Source organism: Manacus vitellinus, unplaced genomic scaffold (genome assembly GCF_001715985.3).
Source record: "Manacus vitellinus isolate BGI_N305 unplaced genomic scaffold, ASM171598v3 scaffold_3_pilon, whole genome shotgun sequence".
Classification (NCBI taxonomy): Eukaryota; Metazoa; Chordata; class Aves; order Passeriformes; family Pipridae; genus Manacus; species Manacus vitellinus.
In genome coordinates this window covers 34,783,361-34,806,737 of record NW_021940535.1, presented here as the reverse complement: position 1 = coordinate 34,806,737, position 23,377 = coordinate 34,783,361, and the positions used below count along the sequence as shown (strand labels likewise).

Sequence of the window (23,377 nt, the reverse complement as noted above, 5' to 3'; positions counted from 1 at the left end):
TAATTCCAGTTCTAAGGGCAGTTAAGGTGTCATTTCACACAATTCAGCAGTGTCCAGCTGCCTTTATAGACAGGGACCCCAGGAACGTTTGCATAGCTTGTACCAACCTCTATTCTTCATTGCCAACAACAGAAAGGCCACCTCCAGTAGGCCTTAGATGACAGGTTTTGCTGATGTATGGATGTGTTTTCATGTAATTTTTTTTCTCTCCAAAATCCACTGTTTACAGGAGCAAATCTTCCTTTTTTCCACTTTTCCCTCAAGCAGACATACAGTCCACGTGAGCTCTATCCTGGATGAAACTATTTCAAATAGTCTGTGACACACAGTTCCTTTTGAAGCCTTTAACCATTTTATGCCTAGTGGGACTTAGTCCTTAGTAAATGTGGAGAGTGTTTTCAGTTCATGGCCCTTTCTTGTACAAGCGTCTTCTACTCACTATGTGTTTTCCCTACAACATCACTAATAAATATTGCTATTCCCATTTCATATTTATATTCCATTTTAATACTTATTCTAGTAAACAGAGTCATTCTGGGTTGTCAAAGATCATACAGGAAGTTGGTGATGATACTGATAACTGACCCGAGATTTTTTTCCTTCTTCCTCCTGTTCCTGAACCACAAGATAATTCTTTCTTCCAAAGCAGAAACACCCAGAAGTTGTTAGAAGACTGAAAATTCAGCTCTAGCAGCTTTAATTTTAAAGATTAATGCTTCATGCCTCATAGGAGATCTTTAAAAGTCTTTTAAAGCTTTGGGAATGTTTTCTGAAACAAAACAGAAAAACGACAGAGGCTGATACAAGGCTGGAAGATTTCACTTTGATGCATTTTTATACAAAGCTTCCATTTTTAAGTACTTTTTTCTTGACTCTAAATAATATCAGCTCTTTCAGTTAGATTCACTAAGCACAATAAAATAAACAAAACTGCTGAATAATTGGAAGCATTCTAAATTAAGTTCAGACATAAAAACTAAGTGGAACTAGAAAGAAAGGGAGAGTATAATGTAACATTTAAAGGCAGTGTGAACCAACAAGTAGATAAAGAATTTGTTAAATCAGTATTTTTCAGCCAAGAGTTCAATGGAGGACTTCTAAAGAATTTGTAAAAGTAAAGCAGATATATACTCTATCCAACGTTAGAGGTGTGAAATTGCTTCAGGTAACAGAAACTGTGAAATTTCCACTATAACATAAAAATTCAAAAGATTCAGTCCAAGAGATTGACAACCACTGGCTTAAACTGCGTATGAGCATGAGGGCTCATGTCTTCCATTTCTGCAGACTGGATGCACAAATGAAGCTCAAGTATATTACATTCAATGCAAGCTGTGTTCATACTTCTACTGCCACAAATAAGTGTGCAAGTGGGCATCTAATTGGTAAGAAATGTGTAGCTGTACAGATTATTTCACTTTTTCCACAAGACCAGTAGACCTAATTTCAAGAAAGGTTCATTTTTTTTTGCATATACTTTGATGTTATTTATATTAACACAATATCTCTGTCCTACTAACTGAAAATAGTGAGAACACTGACTAGTAACATGTGATGGTTTAAGTCAAGATTCTGGACATTTTCAAATATCATGGTGTTACAGATGTGGGGTTACTTTGTAGTAATTTATAGTTATAATGTGTTTTACAGATATTGAGGTGTTCATGTAATGAAAGGGTAGATATGCCTTGTTATGGAGGTGTAAAGTATAACAAACTAAGAAAGAGCAAAATCTCTCTTCACCAATATTTAAGGCTTGTTAAGAGGCAACAGTGAACAAGAACAAGCTCATGAGTCAGGGAAGGGAAAGAAGAAAAAAAATAATGTGTTGGGTTTCTAAAGTATATATTGCCTTAGACAGAGGGGGCATTTTTTCAAGAAGTGATATCAGGGAACCAAGTAAGTAACAGACACCTTCGTGAAAAATTTAGTTGTGCTTAGGTTAATTTTATGATGTTATGTGCTGAGATAGGATGGTCTTTGGTCCTGTAAAGGCTGTTTTGTTGAGGAGTTTTATTTATATTGTCGTTGTTGCTATTATTATTATTATAATAACTAAAGTGTTAGTTTAAAGAACCTTATTCTATATCCTATATGCCATGGAGTCCTGAAGGGAGAACACGAATGCTAAGCCTAAGTGAACATGACATTCTGATATTGGTGTGAAACAACTGCCATGTCCCAGTGTAGATCAGGGATATGACACTGCAAGGATTGCACCCAGAGTCATTGGCAAGGTGTAGCTAACCTACCTGTCACCACAAAAGACTGTGGCACTCAGTCCTAAACTTTTTTTTTCTGGCTCATGTAAGTTTTAAATGACAAAAGAAAAATCCTTATGGTTTGTGAAGCCCTCTTGCTCTTTTTTTTCTCCTCAGAAACTAAGATCACATGAGGGAGTAGACATTGCATTGAATAACATATACCCAACAGGAACACACAGTGTTCACCCACTTCACGATGAAAGATATCAAAAAAACTTTAGAAAACATGTTATTACTTCTGAGTGCCATGTTCTACCTGTCAAACACAGACTGATGAGTCTGGGCACCTTAATACCGGCAATGATATTCAAAACCAAGTGTACTCCTGAAATCATCTCTGTGGCCCTGTGCATACGTCAGGAAGCCCAAGCTAATCTGAGTGCTGTGGGCAGCTGCATAACTTGTGTTAATGTGGAAATGCATATGGGCTAAACTACTCTGATGAGAAGATGGTTTAATTGAAGTTAATAGAGGTGCAGGAGTATCTGCAGCCATTCCAAAAAATCATACCACCTAACTGAAATTGTTCTACAAGTAGTTGTCCCAGATTGTCACTAATTTCTCAGATCACAAGGAACATATCTCTGTTCTTCATAGTAGCTAATCCAGAGATTTCCAAAGCAATGAGATCATTTAATTGCATCCATAATTAGTCCTATTGCTGAAATCTAGTTCCTGAAATGCAACAGAGGGGCAGAGGAGGGAAGGAGGATAAAGTTTTGACATGCTGTAGGATTTGAGCCAACCCATCCATAAGCAAGTCATGTAACTGGACATTCCCATATGGGTTTGCCAGTGATATGGCCTCCAGCCAAGAAGGGGCTTTAGCAGGAACTCTGTGTTTCCTGCTATTGATACAGCACTGACTCTGCAGTCCCATGTTTGCAGTTCTTTAAAGCTCCATAAGTCTGTTCGCCGGGGTCAAGACCCTGGGAAGAACCTGCCCCTGAGAGCAAATGGGTGCTTTAACCTGCTCCATTGCAGCAGGTAGCTGAGGTAAAGTATAATGGAAGGGCTTTTAGTATCCACTTACTTCAGGAGATACGGATTGAAGGGCAGAGACTCTTCTCCCTTGTTTCCCTATTTTGTAAAGCTGTCTGGCTGTATTGCAGTGTACAACTGTGATACTCTTTGAAACTCAATGAGAGGACAGAGAAACAAGCTTTGGCATCATATTAAAGGCTTGTGATCTGTCTTTCCTCTCTTACCTACACAAAGCTAAGTTCTTTTGAGTTTCACCTGTATGAAGTGAGGTTTACAATGACTTTTTCTGCTTTAGCATTGAGGTAGAATTACCAAGACTTTGTTTGAGCTGTGTGCTCTTCCAGTCAGCCACCAGGAGAGGTAGCAGGAGAGCAATATGAAGGAAACTTTCTCCCCACTTGATTAACTGGGGAACTTCTGAACCATTCAAAACCTCTTGCAGCCAGAAGTAAACTTAAATAGCCCCTAAAATGCACTATTGCATTTGAAATCTGGTAAAAAGCTACTAGTTCAAATTTCAGAAACTCATTATAATGGTCACTTTTAGTTATAATACATTACAGAGTGCATCAAGTTCTTATGTTTTAAGTTAGCTCCCTAAGGCAGAATTTTAGATCCTACTTCCTCTGAGTTTCCAGAACTCACTGAGGTGTTGTCTTTGGTAACTATACCAATTTTAGTAAAATAGGTTATATTTTTCTAAACTGGCTGGAGAAAAATCTGAACAGCCTCTGAAGAGGAGCAGGGGAGGGGGATGTAAATCAGCTCTGCCCAAGCGTGCAGTTGATAAAAAACATGAGCTAATCTGGCCAGCAGTTGAGCTGATTGTAACAGAACCCAGGTACTGTATAAGGAAAAGATGTATTGTGGGACTCAAGAGGTTCAGTTACATGAAAAAATCATTAGCTGAGGAGATGGTAAGATTCTGGGGAAAACTTAGAATCCCGTTATAAAAAAAGAATTTGCATCTCAAGAGAAATTGCTGAGGGAGAACTTTGTTGTACTTCTAAACGTTGACACTTCTCAGTCCACTCTGCCAATAAGACCTTATCTGTAGCCTCATGGTGCACTTGTAGCATTCCAATTTATAATAGACTCTCATGAGTTTCTTTTGTAAGTCTCAGCCTTATCTAAAGAAGGGAAAAAAATACTCTTAGCTATGTTAGTTCAAGCCCTGAGGTCTTAATTTGGTTTTGATCAGATTTTACTTACGGGAAAAAAAATCCTATTGGGTTTGATGATTCTTTTTTTTTTTTATTCATGGAATGACAGTCCTAATAAAGCTCCCTAGATATGATCTATCAAATTAAAATAACTCATATGAATGAGTTAAGTTTACTGCAGCTAAGTTGCAGTAAAAACCAGGAATTAAATAGATGTTTGCAGAACCAGATAAATCTAAAAATGGAAGCAACTCTTGTCATCATGCAAGCATTTTGCATATCCTTACTGTCTCTAAACACCATGGAGTCCTTTTTTCCCCTCAGCATCAATTAAAAACAATTGCTTTGCTTGGTTCCCTAGACCATACATAGTGTTTGGCTTTGCATTTGAATTCTGTCCCTATGGTGAGGGTCTAATATCAATGACCCTGTGAATGTTACTGAGTTACCTTTGCTTTGTAATAGGTGGTATCATTGAACTCTTTTATTGTAGTGATATGAAAAAGATATCACTGGTAATAGGGTTGACATGATTCCCTCTTTTCCCTCACTTCTAGAATATGGGAGCATGTATGCCAGATCAAACCCTTCCCTCTCTCTCTTCCCTTCTATAAACCAGAACCCTTATGATGCTGCAGATCTGATTTCAACGTTAAATGAGGTTACTCAGAGCCTTGTGTAGTCAACGTCTGAAACCACCCAAGGGTGGAGATACCACGGCCTCCAAGCCAAGTCTTCTACTGATGTCTCAAAACTGTACATAGCATTCCAGGTGTTGACTCTGTTTCAGAGGGATATTCCTTTTCCTTTACCTATGTAAATTTATATAAATGTTTGTTGGTTTTATATGTTTGTATTCCCATTTTATATAAATATGAACAGATTGAGGTGATTATTCACCTCTACTCTGTATATATATAATTACGTAGAAATATATGAAATATATATATTTCATTTTATGGTATCTATGTTTTTGTATATATGAATGTGCATAAGTACGTACACACATATTTCAAAACAGGTATTTGAAAGGGATTTGCCATCCTGGATGTAGGTACAGATTTGAGGGAAGAGTATAACTGAGCCTGCTGCAGCTGCCTCATCAACAGCCATTTGTGTTTATCCAGCACATACAGGCAAATACACATAGAGCAAGTAAAGATAATACTTTTCAAAGTTCCTGGATGGTGAGAACTTACTTGAAAGAGTTGCAGGTTTATTGCATAGACAGATTTGTTGCTTTGATTAGAAACATTGTTTTCCTGTGTTGTTTGATTAAAATATTTTCACAGAATCATTTAGTTTGGAAAGGACCTCTGAAATCCTCAAGTTCAACCTTTGACCCATCACCACCTCGATTTGCTTTTGTTCATTTGAATATTTTCAAATTATAAAAGATGATGCATTTTTTACTTATTGTGTTCAAGATCCGAATGAATCACAATAAGCCACTACCAGCGTTCACAAATACATCTGTTTCTTATGCAGATCTTGATTAGTACAAAAAAGGGAAATGTTTGTAAGAATAATGTTTGATTCATGCTTATTAAACTGTTTATAATGTGCTGACTCAGTGACTGAGAGGAGACCAAACCCCAGAGAAAGCACCAAATTTAGTCTAATGTGTGCAAATAATGGATTTGCATTAACACTTACTCCATGTTCAGGATTTAATTCCTGCAAATGATCCCTGTACTGTTCCTCTTAACATGGGTTTGCTTTTAACTGTCTAAAGTCAAATTTTTCTACTTGTCCAGCTACTACTTTGGCAATGTAAAGGGCCCCTTTTCCCTTTGGTAGCCTTTAGGTACCTCAAGACTAAAAGACTGGGTAAAGAATCATGTTTCACTATCTCCAGAGACGCTTCTGAAGCTAGACTGTGGGGAAGTACCATGGATAGGATTCATGGCTCCTGCAGTAGAAAATAAGGTCCTTTGGGTTGCTGAGATGCAGTTTAAGGATGTCCTTGCACCTAAATTCCTATTTATAAGTCTCTCTGCTCTTTGCATGCTCCTGGTTGTCTCGGCCTTAGTCTGCAATACAGTCTTAGGCAGTACAGTCATGAGTGACTCCAGAGCTGCATTTCAAGCCAAATTTGCGAATCATCCAGACTGTTGACCATCTGGAACAGATCCTGGCTGGCTCTGAAGCAGTCCAGCTGGTACTCAGGCACTCCCTGGACCGCTTTGTGGACAGGCTCAGGCGTTGTGTGCCCAGCCCAGCTGCTGCCTTGTATTCCAGCTATCCTTGCATTAGTGTCACATATCGTGATACAAGATAGCTTGGACTCCTTCCTAAATGGGGCCAGGCGTTCTCTTCCAGAAGAGAAGATGACATTTGAACACAATCTGAATTCAAGCCAACTTTTTGCTGTTCACAGAAATATAGCTTAGTCCATGGGTAAGGTACAGTATAGACACATCCTGTAGGCCTCAGATCCCCATAAATAGCACAAGGAAAGATATCTCTCCATCATATAAAGTTGTTGTCAGGATACAGACATGCTACTTTTTGAAATGCCTAGGTAACGCTGTTTTGAGGAATGTACCAAAGACAGACTTTTTTATTTTTGTAGCTGGAGTGGGATTTATATGGGTAAATGGATAGTTTTTATCTGAGTCTAATCTAAGCTGGTCATCCACGGTTATCTACAGTTGGTTAAAAAAAAAAAAAGTACTTTTAGGCCATGATTCTTCTGACCTGCTCAGGTATTGGCTTTAGGAGAAGAACTAGCCTAGATCATGTCCTGAGATGCAAGTGGATGGCTAGCTCAGAAATGGACAATTATAGTACAGCACAGTAATGACAGCCCATGTGTATTCAGACAAGTTAGTTGTGTATATAGCTTCATTTTGATAAAATTATAGGGAAAGCAGTAAATGGTTTACAGAAATCCGAAATACTGGCTGGTGTTTACATACAAAAGACTGAACTGAATTTTAAGGCACAACCTTAGAAACTGGGAGTATGAATCCATAGCTCCAGCAAGGATGCCAAACAAAGGTGATTAGAAAATTTCTATCAGAAGAGATTATCTAGGGAAAAAACTATTTATTAATTTGTTTGTCTATGATATTTTGCTAATAATTTTATAATGAAAATCCCATGCCACGTGACAAAATATTCCTACTACACCATGGGCCACTAAACAGGGTGGGAGTGTGTGTGTATCTGTCTATAGTTCTTGCAGATTTACTGGTGAATTCAGCTGTGGTTTTATAAATCCTGTGAATGGCTGTCCTAGTTTTAAAATTTAACTTCTTTTCAAATGTTGGTATACTTTGCCAGTAGACAAGTATGTTGTTTTGATTGAAAATGTAAGCTCCTTTTAATTTAGAATACTGGTTATGACTATCCTCAGAGCCAGGGTAGGGTTGGCTGCTGTAAGCTGGCCATGGCTGATTTTCAAGCTTCAAAGCCTTTGTTTCTATCAAGACCTCATCTGTGGACATTGATCATGTTCATATCTGTTGGAGCGTTAAAAAAAGAAAAGAGAAACCTTTAAAATTTGAAAAGGTCTGACTTCACTGGAAAAATTAATCAAAAGAAGTATTGCCAACTACAAGGTAGAAGTTGGCAGCTCTTAAAAAGTGGTGTGTCAGATACACTGTCTCACACTTCACACGAGTTTAGGCCTAACTTAAATAAAATGTGTTTTTAAAATTAATACTTTTAGAGTAATTTTTAAGATCTAAATATTCCTGAAATTTCTTTCTCTTTTTTCACTAAGCATGGGCTTCCATAGTAGCTCCTGTAATTGGCACAATTACAATAAATACTTATAAGAAGGCAGATGTTTCCTCAGAGACTTTCAAACTTTAAACGATTCATTCTTACTCAACTTTCCTTCATGTTTATTAGAAAAAAATACAGAGAGAGAATACCCTTTTTTCTCCAAATATGATGCATTTTTCTTCCCAATTCAGTTTATATTTACATTTATTATACATTTATATTACATTTCAGTTCATTTTACTATGAACTGAAGTCACTTGCAATCTGATGTCCTAGAAAAGCATTCAGGTACCTCCTGTATTCCTGTTGTGGAAATCCCAATGAATGTTGGCTTTTTAAAGTGTTGGCTGCATTTTTTCTGTTATTTAAAAATGTGTGGAAATCCATAGACTATAACATGACACTACTTTTTTTTTTTTAACATTCCAAGATAGACAGTATATGGCTTTATTTTCACTTAGAGTGAATAAAAAGGATTGATTCTTCTGAAATCCCTCCTGATAAGAACCAGAAACAAACATAAGAGAATGCAGATACAAGAGGGAAGGAGTAATGCCCTGCTTATGTGTAAAGTTCATTAGGAATGACTGGTAAGGGAAGAGCATGGCTCATGAACATATGGGAAATCAGTTTACTTCAGAAAACTGAGGGCGAAAGGAAGGGATGTCTGCTTTTTATTAAAACCTGAAATGCATTATAATTGTCCTGAATCTTTGCCCAGATGGCTTCTCTTATGCTGACATCTGCAAGAGTGTATATAAAGCAACATTAAGAAGCTGTCTCTTGTGACACTGTGTACACATGTAATTCTGTTAAAAACTAAGTCGTTTGCTATCTGTAGTGTTGGATTTTGAATAAGCATGCTGAGAAATGTCATTTGTTTGACAAAAACTAATTATGGAACATGCTTTTTTCATGGAAAGTTTCTACTACATCTGAAAAACTTTTAGGGCTTTTCACCTAGTTTTGTAGATTCTTTTTCATTCTTCATCATAAATTCCAGGTAAAGTGGGGGTTTTTTGTCTCCTTTTGGTTTGTTTTTTAGTTTGTTTTGGAGTTTTTTGTTGGGGGGAAACACAGCATTTCTTATTGCAGTCCTGTGTATTTTTTCTAAAATTTAAGTGTAATTATTTTGAATGTTCACATGTGAATTTAAGCTGTTTTCCACTGACCAGTGAAAAGCTTAAATGATACTAGGATGTCCATTTCCTATTAAACAGGTTGGATGATAACAGTGGATGCAATGTAATATATCCATTAGTCTGTTCACTTATGTCTGTAACTCACAGGATAATACTTTTTTAAAAATAAGCTGTCAATATTCTGCTTCTTCCTCTGTCAGACAACAGGAAAATTAAAGTCAATGGCACCAGGGAACCTATTGAGTTTAAGACAAATCAGTGGTTTGGAGCAACAGTCAAAGCTCATAAAGAAAAAGTTGTGGTAAGTCTTATGCATTTAGTATTCATTTGGAGATAACATTTATTTTTCTCAAATATGTATCTTTAATAGCTCTCTATGTGTATATTGTGGAAATAACTTTGATTATGCATGAATTATAAAACAGATGATGTATATAATTCAGAAAATGAAAGCAACTTACAGAATCAGGTTGAACTGATCAAGTGAAGATGATTTTGTTGCCATATGAAAACAGCAGAATGCCATATTGTTATGAAAGTGAATGATGATATTTTTTAAACAGATAGTGGACATACTTTAGAGATACAAAGTTACTGATAGCTCTATGCTATAAAATGTTTTGTATTACAAAGGTATATTTGGAATGTTAAATACAGAATGTAAAGAAATTATATGTATTGGAATGTAATGAAATGTAATGAAAGCCAAGAACCTCTGCTGAAATTCAGTTAGTAAGAGAAAGCACTGATCTCTTTTGTCACATTTACATTGTTTTCAGCAGCTATGTCATAGTCATGCTAAAACAGCTGAAAAAAGTCATCAAAAAAAGCTCCAAACAAGATGGTGTCAAACTGTAATGTCTGTTTTCCAGTTTCACTGAACATTTTTCCTGTATTGATAGAGGCCTTTAGCAGTGAGCAAGTATTTTTATTGTTTAGTAAAGTGGTGGTGATGCTTCTTATACACAGAGATTTTATATTTCCAATATATGCACTCATTGAAAATGGCAGTGAAGTAATTGTGATAAGAAAAATTAGTTTGGTCATTAGTTTTATTCATTTTTACAATTACAAAACCAATAATTTGGTTTTGGATTTGCTTAAAACTCCCAATTATTACTTTAAAAAGCAGTCATAAGGGAGGAAGTATCAAAAGGAAATACTTTCCCTTGTATCGTGTGCCTTGTGGTTAACCTATGGAAGGATTTTGACATAAAATAGGTAATGAATAAAACATCACCCTATTCTGTTACAGAGCTAAGTAAACATAAAAATTCTAAAAAATTCTAGAAATAACTGGAGATATTTCGTTTTAGTACAACAATTCACCAATGGAAATCTTTACCACCATTTGCTAAGTCATAATTAAGTGAGCAGAAAACCTCATCACCTGAGACAAACTGATGTGCTGTCTCTGTACCAACAAAACTGTTTTATTTCTGATAACTCTTCGCCGACTGAAACGGAGATAGAGTCAATACTTTTCAGGCAAAAATTTGGACAGTAAAGCTCAAAAACTTTGTAGGCTGAAAGGAAAATAACATCAAACTGTCAGCAACTTCTTAAAGCTACAAATATCAAATGGACCTAAAATCACCCACGCATGACATTACTCCTCTTTCCTGCCTCCAGTTTTAATATGTAAGGTTTTCTAGGCAGGGGCGTGTTAAGAGTATCTGTTCCTTCAGCAATTGCTCCAGAAGCTCTGACTTTTATGGCAAGCTCTGAGTAGCACAGTGATTCATCTAGCTGGAATTGATTGCAAATCAAAGGCTTATACAACAATGTAAATAATAGCAATACTTTGCCAGAGACAGACGGATTTCTCGTTGAAAAAGTAGGATAAGGTAGGACATGAATGAAGAATTTATTTGTATCTTGCAGAGGCAAAGTTGTAGGGAGAGGTAGTGTCTTCACCCTCCCAGGAAGTGAAAAGTTTTAGGGCACAGGACCCACTGAAGCATGACTTGCAGACCTGACAGTTTATTATTTTTATTTTTCTAATTATCTGGATTACCTCAAAAAGAGATGCCTCTCTCTACACAACTTATATATCATTTATTCTTACACTGTCATGTTTGTAACGCCACTAGTGTAACACAGATTAAATATTAGTTCTCTAGCCAAAACTTAAGTAGCTAAAAACTGTTTGCTCAGACTTTTGAATGCATTATAGCTGTATCATATCTACAAAGATTTGAACCAGGGATTTATAGGAAGGAAGACAATCTGATGATTGTCATAGATAATATGACACAAAACCCTGACAAATCTCCTTCTGCTAAGTGGAGTAGAGTGGTTGTGCTGCAATACCTTCTATCTTAAGACATATCAGCACAAAACTGGGATTGCCTTAAGCCACATATATGTGATTTACATCTTAAGCTACAGAATCAAGTCCTGTGCAATGAGCAATAATAGAACAAAGATATTACTTGTGGAGCAGGCTTAGAGCATATTTGTAACATGCTTAAATGTGCCTTGTAGTCCCTCACAGATTTTACCTGCCAAGGGCTATAAGTAAAAATCAGTGTGCTTTTCAGGTAATAGTGAAATTCTCTGAAGCAGTGGTCCTGCATTTTCTTCTGTCAATGTCTTGTGATCGTTGCTGCATGAATGATTCAGTACCAGAGAGAGTCTTTGTACACAGTTTACTAAAAACTGCATTTGCCAGATGCATGAACATGTAAAAGGTATGTGTGACATTGTTTCTACTTTGATAGGCTTGTGCTCCTTTGTATCATTGGAGAACCCTTAAAGATAGCCCTGAGAAGGACCCTGTTGGCACCTGCTATGTAGCAATTCAGAACTTCAGTGCTTATGCAGAATATTCACCTTGTCGCAACAGTAAGTATTAATATGAACAAGCCTTTGTTGAAGGAACTGATATTGCACTTAATGTTTTCATCCTTTTAGTCTTCACACAGTCTTAGTTGAATGAATGTTGCTATATGATGTTATTGCATTGAATGAGAGTGTAAAGAAAAATCAACATTAAATTATATTCCTGTAATTGGATGCTTTATTGTATAATTAATTGAAAGAGGAGAAATCAAGTAAATTGTGTGCAGTTATAGTGATGAGCTATAATTGGTTCAATTTGAATGGCTTTAAAATGTAGCTAGATAAGACAGATCTAGATAAGAACCAGACAGCATTTTAAACCAATTATTCCTACTTATGCTGAGTATAAATCTCTCATCACAAGATCATCATTTGAAGACCAGACCCTGCACAGAAACACACAAGCCTGTATCATCATTCATGCCAATACCATCCACAATATCTCATTTGTGAAGAACGTTCAGCATGGAAGAAAGACATGCAAATTAGCACTGCTGCTGCACACTCTTCTCTGTGCTGTTCTGAGGATGCAGTAGCCATCCCTGGGCCTTGCTTCTTGGGGAATAGGGAAAAACTGCATGTATACTTAGAACCACATTCAGTTACCTAGAAATCTGGAGAAAATACCACACATTAGATTGTATCAGTCATTCATCTCATTCAGCATCCTATGTCTAAGTGTTTATGATGATTATTAATGCCCTCATTACCTCAGTGCTCCATATTATTAAAAGCAATATGAAGTATCCAATGACTTTACTGAGCTTTGGATTGAGCTGAATCTATGGCAATTTCTACAGTACAAATCAGAGAATTTTTTTTCAGTTACTTTTTCTAAAGGTGGCATGTGTAAGATACCAAATATGATGGGCTTACCTGTCCCTTCACAGCAAAGCTATGGTGGTGTTCAGTCTCACTGATGAGTAGCTGCTTCAAGTTGTGTGCACCAGCTGATAACACAGGGAGTCTAAATGCAGTTCCTTGTCATGATACCCCTTGTAAGAGACCCTGCTACTGCAGATAATGTTCTTGCTGTGTGCACATGGGCTAATTTGAAATCACACTTTTTAACTGTTCCTCTGCTGCAAACTGTGCTCCTGCTTTAAATTTTCTCATGGATTATTTTGCCAAGAATGTAACAGGCATTTTACAGAAAAATTAGGCATAATTAAAAGGTCTCTTTTTCATCTCCAACGAAATTCAAACTTATTCCCTGATAGTTGTTGCAAGGGTCCTTCCTTGGCAGTGAGGGGAGAAAGCCCCAAGCAGCAGGTCCTATTTTTCAAAATCTTCACAAGGGGCTGTGTGTTCAGGGTACTGTAGAAGGTCTTGATTTGCTCTGCCTCTTCTCAAAAAGAGTACATATTTTCACATATTTTGGCAGATTTGCATTTACAACCTTATAGCTCCAGAGGTGTGTATGCTATCTTCCACATGCACTGGGAAATCAATAAAATGCTTCTACCTTCATAATTGCAGGCAATGCGGATCCTGAAGGACAAGGCTTTTGTCAAGCAGGTTTCAGCTTAGATTTTTACAAGGTGAGATTCTGCTTCTGAAGTATTTTGATGAAATGTAGTTGTGATATATCCCTAGTGTTCAAATGCTGCCTCACTGATCATGAGTTTATCCCCATGCTGTTGCATATGGAAGGTTTCGTGACGTTATTGCAAGGTCTTTCCTGCTTTTCAAGTTCCAAATTTTTGGTTTCATTAATATAAGAAATATTCAGTCAGCACCTGTTTATCTCTTTGCAGCACTCCAATCTAACTCTGCTCAGTCTATCTTAATAGATAATTAGGCAAACAATTATATGTGCTTCGATCTCAGTCTGTCCCACTTACAGTGCTTTACAGGGACTTGACTTTCAGAAAGTAATGGGTGGGCACCAGCTAGTTTTAAAAAGTTTAAATAACTTGTATAATGATGCTTTTGGAGGCAGAGTAGTCATTAAGACCATTCATGTGGCGGTGAAAGTGCTTAAGGGAAAGAACTAGTTTTTCTTAATGCCAATATTGTGGGACAAAGGATAAACTTTGCAACTATTGTTATCATCTGTGCCATTATTACAGCACCAGGACCTCACATAACTTTGACCATTGTCATTGTTTTCAGTGTTCTGCAGCTGCATTTTTATTTACATTATTAATAGCTATGAGGCTAAGACTTCCTTGTAGGGTAGACAAAAGTATACTTCTCTATAAAATATTGCTGTTGCTTCATTAAATGTAAAGACACTCTTTTATGATAACTTTGTTTTGTTACAAATAAGCAGCAATTTTTAGAATGCTATGTTAGCAGTAAAAAAATTACAGCTTTCATTCAAGTTGCACAGGGTGATCTTAACTTTTTTTAACTCTGAATTTTTCTGTACATTCATGGACATCCTTTCCTTGAACATAACTATTCTCCTTTATCATGATTCTGATATTATTTTGGTCATTTAAATAGTTTTATCCCGTGCACGCTTACTTTTGTGATGTTCTTTCGTTGTGTAACTTTATTCAATTCTACTTTTTGTAGAATGGAGACCTGATCGTAGGCGGACCCGGTAGTTTTTATTGGCAAGGTATGTTCATCTGGATGGGTAACTTGATCTAAGAAGTGAAGCAGAAAGTATTGTTGTTCTAGATTTCCATTGTTTTGTCGGTTTAAGATAACCGGTCCGTGATCTTATTTTCAACAAATGTAAATCAGAAGAATTGCTTAACAAGCAACTGAACATAAAAATAAGTCAGGGAAAATTCAGGATGTAGGTTATATAGCAAGTGAAACAAATACAAATAACTATTTTTATGTTGGCATTTAAGCATACTTGTAATTTAATTAATAAATTGTATTTTTCCCTAGAAATAATGCAGATTTAAAAATACCTAGTATTTATACAGCAAATGTACTTTTTTTAAAGTTTTTGTTACTGTTTGTTTCTGAGCACAACCCTTTATAGTTATCTGCATATATTTGAAGTTCATTTGTGGCATCTCTGTAGTTTCCAAGATGTAGTTTCTCATGTAGATAAAACCTAAAGTTGTTTTGGTAAAGGGTTAAAAGGTTATTTTTGTTTTAACCTGTTTTGACATGTATAATATAGCTGATTCCCAGCCTCTGCCTCCCAACTTGCCCGTTGTCAGCCTCTTTGATGTGTGTTTTTGCATTGTCTTTAAAGAAGGAAGAGCTAATTGATTGTTGTAGTAGGGAATTCATAGCTCTGAATTCTCCACTGAGAAATTGCTTCCATTGGTCTACTACATTCATGCAGTGCAGTGACTTTAGTTTGAATCAACACATTGAAATGGGTCTGGAGATGTTTTTGTGATGGTTCAATAGAAATTCAATGCCTTATTGTATGGATTTATGTGTACTCTTGAGATTTTCAGGGTAATAATGGACAAAGATTGAGAGAAGGTATCTATTCTTCTCATCCATGTTGTATTATCCCTTCAACTCTGTTCTGATCTTCTGCCAACCCTATTTTATAGACTCTGGCTCTCTTCTATGCTCCTTTTATTTATGAAGCTGTTTGAATCCAGGTCAGGTAATCACTGCAAGTATTGCGGACATCATTGCAAATTATTCCTTCAAGGATATTCTGAGGAAACTGGCACGAGAGAAACAAACAGGAGTGGCACCACCCTCGTATGATGACAATTACATGGGTAAGCTAAGCTTTACATAGGATAGCAATATGTTCTAAAAGCATGAGTCATATAAATACGAAAACAAACCCTAAATTACTACTGTCACAATTGTGAGAGGGTTTGAACATGTTTTACCTTAAGCACAATAGCAAACCAGTAGTTTGCTGGTAACTTCAGTAAGATTATTAACATTCTTAAAATTATGCACAGCAACAGGGTTTGAGGGTTGAGATCTTAAATGACTCATTAGGGTTCTTATTATTTGATCTTAAATAATTAATCAGAAATACAAATTTTTTTTCATTCCAAGATGATGGATTGAACTTAAACTAATCAAAGACTATTTTAATTTTTAATAGATAAATGAAAATTCAGTTCTGTGGTATTTTGTACAGTGCTGCACAAATACCTAATTTACTCTTACTGGTATTTAAAAGATACAATTGAAGTAAGCAATAATAAAAGTCAGTTTGAAGACATTGTGTAATATATAGAAAAAAGGCTCCTTATCTACCTTATATTAGTACTGATCTGTAAGAATTTTCGTGATGTTCACATGTCTCTGCATGTAAGGCAGGTTTTTCTTCACACAGTTATAGAAAAGAGTCAGTGGAATTGGAAGGCGAAGATGCATCCTTTCACCCCTGCTCATGGATTTGAAATTACACTCTCTGATACCATCCAAAAGTCTTTACTGTGACAATAGCAACTATCTCACAGTTTTACTAAAGTTCCAAGAGGTGCTTAACTGCATCTATGGAAATCTGTCTTCCATATAAAGCTCAATCAGGACACTCATACATTATAGTACAGTAATGAAGACTTAAATTGTGTCAACAGGTGTTGAGGTAAAACACCATAGTACCTGCTGTTTTTTTCAGATAAATTATTAATGATTTAGAAGCTCATTTTTGGAGAAGAGGGATCAATTTATTATACATTCAGACCTACCATTAATTTAGTCATAATTATGTGATTAAAAATTTTCCTTTTTTTCCACACAGTTTTAGTATACTAATGATAGAAAACTTGCATTTAGATGATCAGCTAAACATACAAATTTGATTGGTCTCGTGTATTTTTTGAAAGAAATTGTTTATCAAGGATTTTATTTTTTTTTTTGTAATTTATCTTTAAACAGGATACTCAGTGGCTGCTGGGGAATTTACTGGTGATTCTGAACAAGGTAAGAAGCTATGTAGTTGAATGAAAACCATATGGCCATGCACCTAATAAATTCCTGGGTTTGGGTCTCTACACAGGAACATACCTATTATACATTTGAAACACTTATGAGACTTAAGCTGTCTGTAAGGCAAATATTTCCTTAGACAGTGTAGCACAACAAAATAGAATGTAAGTACACAAAAATCTGAATCTGTTTTTATGGTATCATGATCATGCATGTGGTCAGAAGTCAGTGCTGTGACAACATTTTAGATGGAGCCATTCAGTCTCACCTAATTTAGCCAGTTTGATGTGCTGAACTCATAACATGAAGTGTTGTGGCAGGAAAACTATAACCAAGCTGAACATGGTCTAATTTTTAAGTTGCAAAGTAAGTTTTGCTTGTGTTTTAGAAACTGAACAGTATTTTCCCTATGTCTCTGCAAGTTGGTTCCAGTTTAGAAGAAAAGCTCCTGTCAGAGCTCTCTGTTTAGTAAAGTATGTTAAAAATAACAATTTATAAATAGAAATTTGCTCATGATTTAGCTATTTTCAGATGTTCTGATATTGCAAAGGATTTAAAAACACGTAGTTAGTTAAAAATACCTGTGATCCCTGGTGTTTCATACCTGAAGAGCTGTGTTTCTTGTGTGAGGCTGACAGTCAGAAAATATTCCTTAAATATTCCTTTCCTGAGCAGGTGAGCAGCTATGTGGTCCAGACTCACAAAGCCAATAGAGACATAATACATTTCCCAAATGAACCCAGCTCTCCAGAACTACTACTGCTTAATCCCTCTAAAGCTAGAATTGCCTGTCCTGTGTTGAGAAGCATTTAAAAAAATAAGTAAAAAAAGACACAGTTTTGAGCCAAACACTATGATATGTGAAATGATATATCTCTGGTAATGGAAGGCTGTATTTTTTTTGTGGTTTTTTTAATGCATACTCAAAGTTTTATAATGGATGATTCTTGAATCAGTAAGTCATGTGAATGACTGTCACAGAAAATTGCATAGGTGGCTGACCTGAGCCAGTGTCCTGTTCGGTCCTTCTTTTTTACTTCCATTTCCCCTTGACCAAACACATTCAATCACAGGGAAATATATAAACCCAGAGAGGAACAGAGGAATGGTAGGTCAGTGCAGGAGTCTGTGGTGCTCTCTCTGAAATTCCTTTGGCTGTCTTCTGGCAAGGATATCCTAATGAGGGAAAGTTTAGACAATAAGTCTGCAGGCTGTGACTTAGCTTTTTCCTTCTGATTTTTTTACCCATTTTTTCTACTGGTTGTTTAAAATTTCACCATTGAGCAGATTTACTCGTAGAAGGCACCTTGGTCCAATGTTTCATGTTCTTGTTCAATGGATGTCTCCAGTGCTGCTCACTAAAACTTCCTTGTAACACTTTTAGACAGCCTGTGCAGAACTTGTCAAACACTTCCATGGCATCAAGCAAAATAACGGATGAGACAGATTGTTGTGTAGCCAAAACAAAAAGAAGTATTCAGCTTCTGTACTCTAGTATGGGATGCTAGGACTAATTCTGGTTCCAGCAATCCACAGCTGTCAGGTAGCAGGCTGAATTGTACCAAAAGTACAATTTTGCTAAGTAATGCTAGGCAGAAGGAGACCTATGGATGAGTGTGTTCAAAAGTCAAGGTGTAACTTTTTATGCAAGTAGATGCACTGAATGAATGTTAAAATCTTATGAATTAATGTCTTGAAGTGATTTACAGATCTGATACATATCACAAATCAAAATCCTTAGGGGTTTGAGATAGATAGATAGGTAGATAGATAGATAGATAGATAGATAGATAGATAGATAGATAGATAGAGAGGGTTTAAGTGGCACAGGATGCATGTTGCATGCACCACTCAGATAGCATAACCAGTTTACTGTCGATCATTTATCCTTTCAGAGCTGGTTGCTGGAGTCCCGAGGGGAGCGCAGAACTTTGGCTATGTATGTACTGGACCCTCATTTTATCCTTTTTATAGTGAGAAAGCAATTAGACTATTTGAAAGGTTAAAAGCTACATTATATTTTCTGTCTCTTTTATAAAACACTTCTAAATCAGAGAAAACTGCCACTGACTTTCACCCTCGGTCTTACCTGGCTGGGTTGGAATGCCTTACTGGTTTAGGCTTTGAATGGTAAGCACTTACTACCTTCCAAAGTCTGTTTTCAGTAGGCAATTACAAGAATGCTTAGAGTGTGACTAGTATCTCTATACTCACCAAGTGTTATCAGACCTAAGCTTACCTTTAGGTTAGCACATTTCATGTGCAAGGCTGTGTCTGCAGTGGAAAGGAGTCCAAGTTCAGATTATTCATACCCAATGTTTACCTTCAGTGCTGTAAGTATATACACTGAATACCAGATGCAAAGAATCATGATAGGAAGTTAGAAGCGAAGGGAGAAAACAATACACATTTGTGGATACAGCTTTTACCTCACAGGAAAAAAAGTTTTACAACTAACCTGACTGGGAAAAGAGATCCCAGCCACAGACATATTCTCTAGTTTTGTGGACCCAAAATTCCAGGTATCTCTGGAACTTATTCTTAAATTTTTTCAGAAGAAAGGTGTATATGTATATATGTATTTATGTATATGTGTATATATTTCTTTATGTTTTAAGTTCATGTTTTCATGCCTAGTTACTGATTAGCTGATAGTCTGTGATTTGCTGCTGTTCAGTGATTAATAAGGAAGGGAAGTAGTCTTTTCCTTATTTTATTCATGGGGAACCTGAGTCATAAAATCTTAGTGATTTGTTCAAGATCATACAGGCAAACCGTAGTGAGACAGAAAATAATTGTTTCTTCTTGGCCACTTGGACCATCCTGCAGCATGTCAAATTGTTTTGCATTGATGTCATGTTGTAGCATCTCCATGTGGGCTTGAAACTTTCTATATTTTTCTGTTACCAGGTCTCAATTATTAATTCTTCAGACTTGACCTTTATCCAGAACTTCACTGGTGAACAGGTAATGTCAAGCAACTACGTGATGAAATATTATATCTCTAGAGGATATAGTTTCATTAACATAGTTTCAAGAATATATAAAATAATTTTTGGTATTAATGACCATAAAAACAAAGAGGATTATCAGTAAAAACATTTTAAAATTGATATCTGATATGAAAGCCTATCTGTTGTTTTTTATTTCCAGATGGCGTCTTATTTTGGGTACACAGTTGCAGTATCTGATGTTAACAATGATGGGTAGGTTACCAAATATATTCAGCTCCACTGAACATTCATAGAAGCAATGCCTGATATTTATTAATAAATGCAGGTTTTCAGGTGCTTCATACCTCAAAATGCTTTTCTTGGCTTCTCTGCTTCTCTAGTTTTAATTGTTCACATAGGCTTATCTTTGTGTAATCATAGTGGCACGAGTATTTGCCACTATGTGTGAGTTTGTGTGAGTTTGTCTTTTGGGATATTTATTCATAGGAGTGTGTCAGAGTGGGAATGTCCAAAGTCTTAGGAAACAGATCCCGGTAGGGAAACAGTGAATAAACAGCACTAGCTACAATTGGGAAGAGATGGGTGAAAGTGAAAAGTTCATTCTCCCATTCTCAAAAGCAGGTAAGTCTTCTCACATGTGCGCCATCCATAGCTTCACTTCTCAATTTTAAATCTTTCCAATATCATCAGCTCCTCATTCCTCATTCCAGCACCTGTTGGTTGGCCATCCATTTTTATCATCCCAAGGACTAACAAGTGTCTGTGTCCCATAGCTGTTATGGCAGGCATTCTGCGTGTCTGAGGGAGAACACTGCTCAGCTCCCAGGGTCATGCCTCAGACACTTGGATATTTCAGGCCCTGTTGAACAAAACACTTGTTAACTTTCAACTCATGTAAAGTTTGATTAAATATTTCAAAATATTAGGACTTTAGTGAGGTAATATTGATAGTGGCTTTTTAGCAACGAGATAAAGATCTCTGAAGCTCAGAGTCTTGGTAGTCTGCACAAAAGGTGAGCCAGGACCGTAATTTAGAGATGTGGCATACTCTTGTCTATAGCGAAGTGTCTCAGATGTGTCTACCTCATATTTTTTTCTTGTGATCATTTCTTAATAGGTGCTTAAATGTAGAGCATTAAATAATTTTTCTGGGCTAAATCATTGCTTCCCATCATTGACTAGTGACCCTTTAAAGAGTGAGGGGTACAAGAAAAGAGAAAAGTAAAAAGGTGGTAAAATCTTATTGCAGTTACAAAACAAAACAACAAAAACCCAGAAGTTTCAGCAGCTTCAGTAGTGGCTTCATTGTACTCAGATCTTTCAAGCTGCTGAGATCAAATTTTCATAGTACCACAGCTTTTGAAAATTCATGTTTTTGTGATTGTATAGTGAGTCAGGATTAATTTTGTCCTACTAATGTATTACGAATGTGAAAGGGTGGAGAAACATTAATCTAAGTTCCAATAGACAGTCATTAGACTTCCAGGGAACTTGCTATTTAACTTCTCATTGAACCAAACTATTTCCTTGGCAGGTTATTTCCTGTTAACTGTAGGGTTACTTGGCAGGTCTCATATTTTCTGTGTACCTCTAAAACCACAGTTTAGTCAATAATATAATCAAACTGTTATTGAGGCCTGTGTGGTCTCCCAGTCTATATCTTAAAAGAAATCTAATGACTCTTCCTGAGATCCAAACATCCCACAGAAAACAAAACACAAAAAGCTCTACTTGATAAACATGTCTGATTAGATATGTAGTCTGTCTTTGCTGGTTTGCACATATTGTCAATTGAAATATTTATCTGAAGAGTAAAAGAGAGAAAAAAAAAGCAAAAGGGAAATTAACACTTCAAATGCACTTAGGCTTTTTGCAGCTAAATATAAGAAGGTAGTGATAGCCTTATCAGTATGAGAAATCTAATTATTTGCTGAAAAGATTAATAAAAGATTAATAGGAATGGCGCTTTGCTGTAGCTCAAAGATTAGGCTCATCCTAGGAAAAAAACCCTTCTGTATACCTTCTGCTCCAGCAGTTCTGCAGGTATTCCACGGTGACTCTTGCAGTTTTTTCTGTACCACATCAGGATTGCAGGCAGGACAGGGAAATTGAGGATACTGTTTGAACTAGTGTTTAGTTGTCTCCTGCTAATAATGAGAAATCCACAATGAAACTTAACAAATCAAGATTTGCCATCAACTCACAGGCTACATTCCTAGTAAAGAGAGAAAAAGAGAACACTTTCAATTTAGGCTGAAACAGTCCAATAAAAATAGTGAAATAAATTGTTTACTGGTTTTTTTTTATTTGACCTGTATCAAAGCTTTCTGTAGTTATACTTTGACCTCTTGACATTTCCCATACTCCTGCTTTTTATTACTCGGCAGGATACAAAGGAATGGCATACAGTCTCAGCAGGTGGTCAGCTTTGTGCTTTTTAAAGATTTTTTTTTTATCAGAAGGGAAGTCATACTGGCTGGTTACCTTTCTGTGTTAGAACAAAAAATAATATATAATTTATGTTAACTGTAACATCTTAATGCAGTAATGAAATAAATCCAATGAACCAGTTCAAAATACCACTGCAAACTGAACTGCACTTCGTGGTTGTCCAAGGGCTTTTGCTTTTGCTTTACTCTTATACTTTTTAAAAGGAATCACATCAACCTGAATTTGGCTCAAAACTCTCAATTTTGTAAACATAAACTCCTTCAGTTTAAAAGACCAATTGGAATACCCTCCTTCACCAACAAAAATGCATAATACTGATCACATAGGTACTTAGAACACAAGTACACACACACCCCCACACCTCCTTGGCTGCTTGTTATCGAAATAATTAAACTGTAGAATCTGAGAGGCAAAATTGACCAAAGTATGCTAAGAAGCAATTCCTTGCTCATTTTATCCACTTGGAGAGGAACGAGAAATAAGTAAATGAGGATTAGGGAGAACTGGCTAGCTGACAAATCCTTCCTTTTTAGCTATAGTACAGTTATGTGTTAGCTCAAAAAAACCCCAAACTCTGAACACAAACCCTTAAAATTGCCTGAGGGAGAATTCCATCTTGCAGAGGATTTGCTGAAGCAGCTTGCCTTGACCTACAGAGTTCAGCACTGGCAGAGAATGAAAAAATCAAGAGAGTAAGGAAAGGAAGGCTTTGGTAGGGGTGGTACATGTGAAGACCTGGAGGGAAGGCAAACCAAGTCCTGCGGGTGTTCCAGGGAGCTCTGCTGCCCATAACCAGTTTAGAAATAGGTCAGTGTATTGGATGAGTGCCTTCCTTTCATCTTTCCCTCAGTACATCAGATGATGAGCCATCTTAGCTACTGAGTTCTGGTCCCTGCTCTCTGGACTATTCATGCATTTTTTACAGTCATTGTCATTTATTTTAGCAAAGTACAGATTTTCCTAGAAAATTAACCCAGCACTGTGCCCTTCTAGCTGAGATGCTGTACTCT

The 23,377-nt window shown here is 36.5% G+C and overlaps 1 protein-coding gene across 1 annotated transcript in view; it reads left to right on the top strand.

Moving 5' to 3' along the window:
• Positions 1-23,377, top strand: part of ITGA8 (integrin subunit alpha 8) — a 108,406-nt gene that overhangs the window by 2,570 nt on the left and 82,459 nt on the right. The window contains exons 3-11 of the mRNA XM_018075165.3: positions 9,489-9,589; positions 12,012-12,135; positions 13,612-13,673; positions 14,656-14,701; positions 15,663-15,788; positions 16,912-16,956; positions 18,858-18,901; positions 19,873-19,929; positions 20,116-20,168. Of these exons, the coding sequence (XP_017930654.3) occupies positions 9,489-9,589; positions 12,012-12,135; positions 13,612-13,673; positions 14,656-14,701; positions 15,663-15,788; positions 16,912-16,956; positions 18,858-18,901; positions 19,873-19,929; positions 20,116-20,168 (658 nt within the window). The remainder of the gene's footprint in view (positions 1-9,488; positions 9,590-12,011; positions 12,136-13,611; positions 13,674-14,655; positions 14,702-15,662; positions 15,789-16,911; positions 16,957-18,857; positions 18,902-19,872; positions 19,930-20,115; positions 20,169-23,377) is intronic.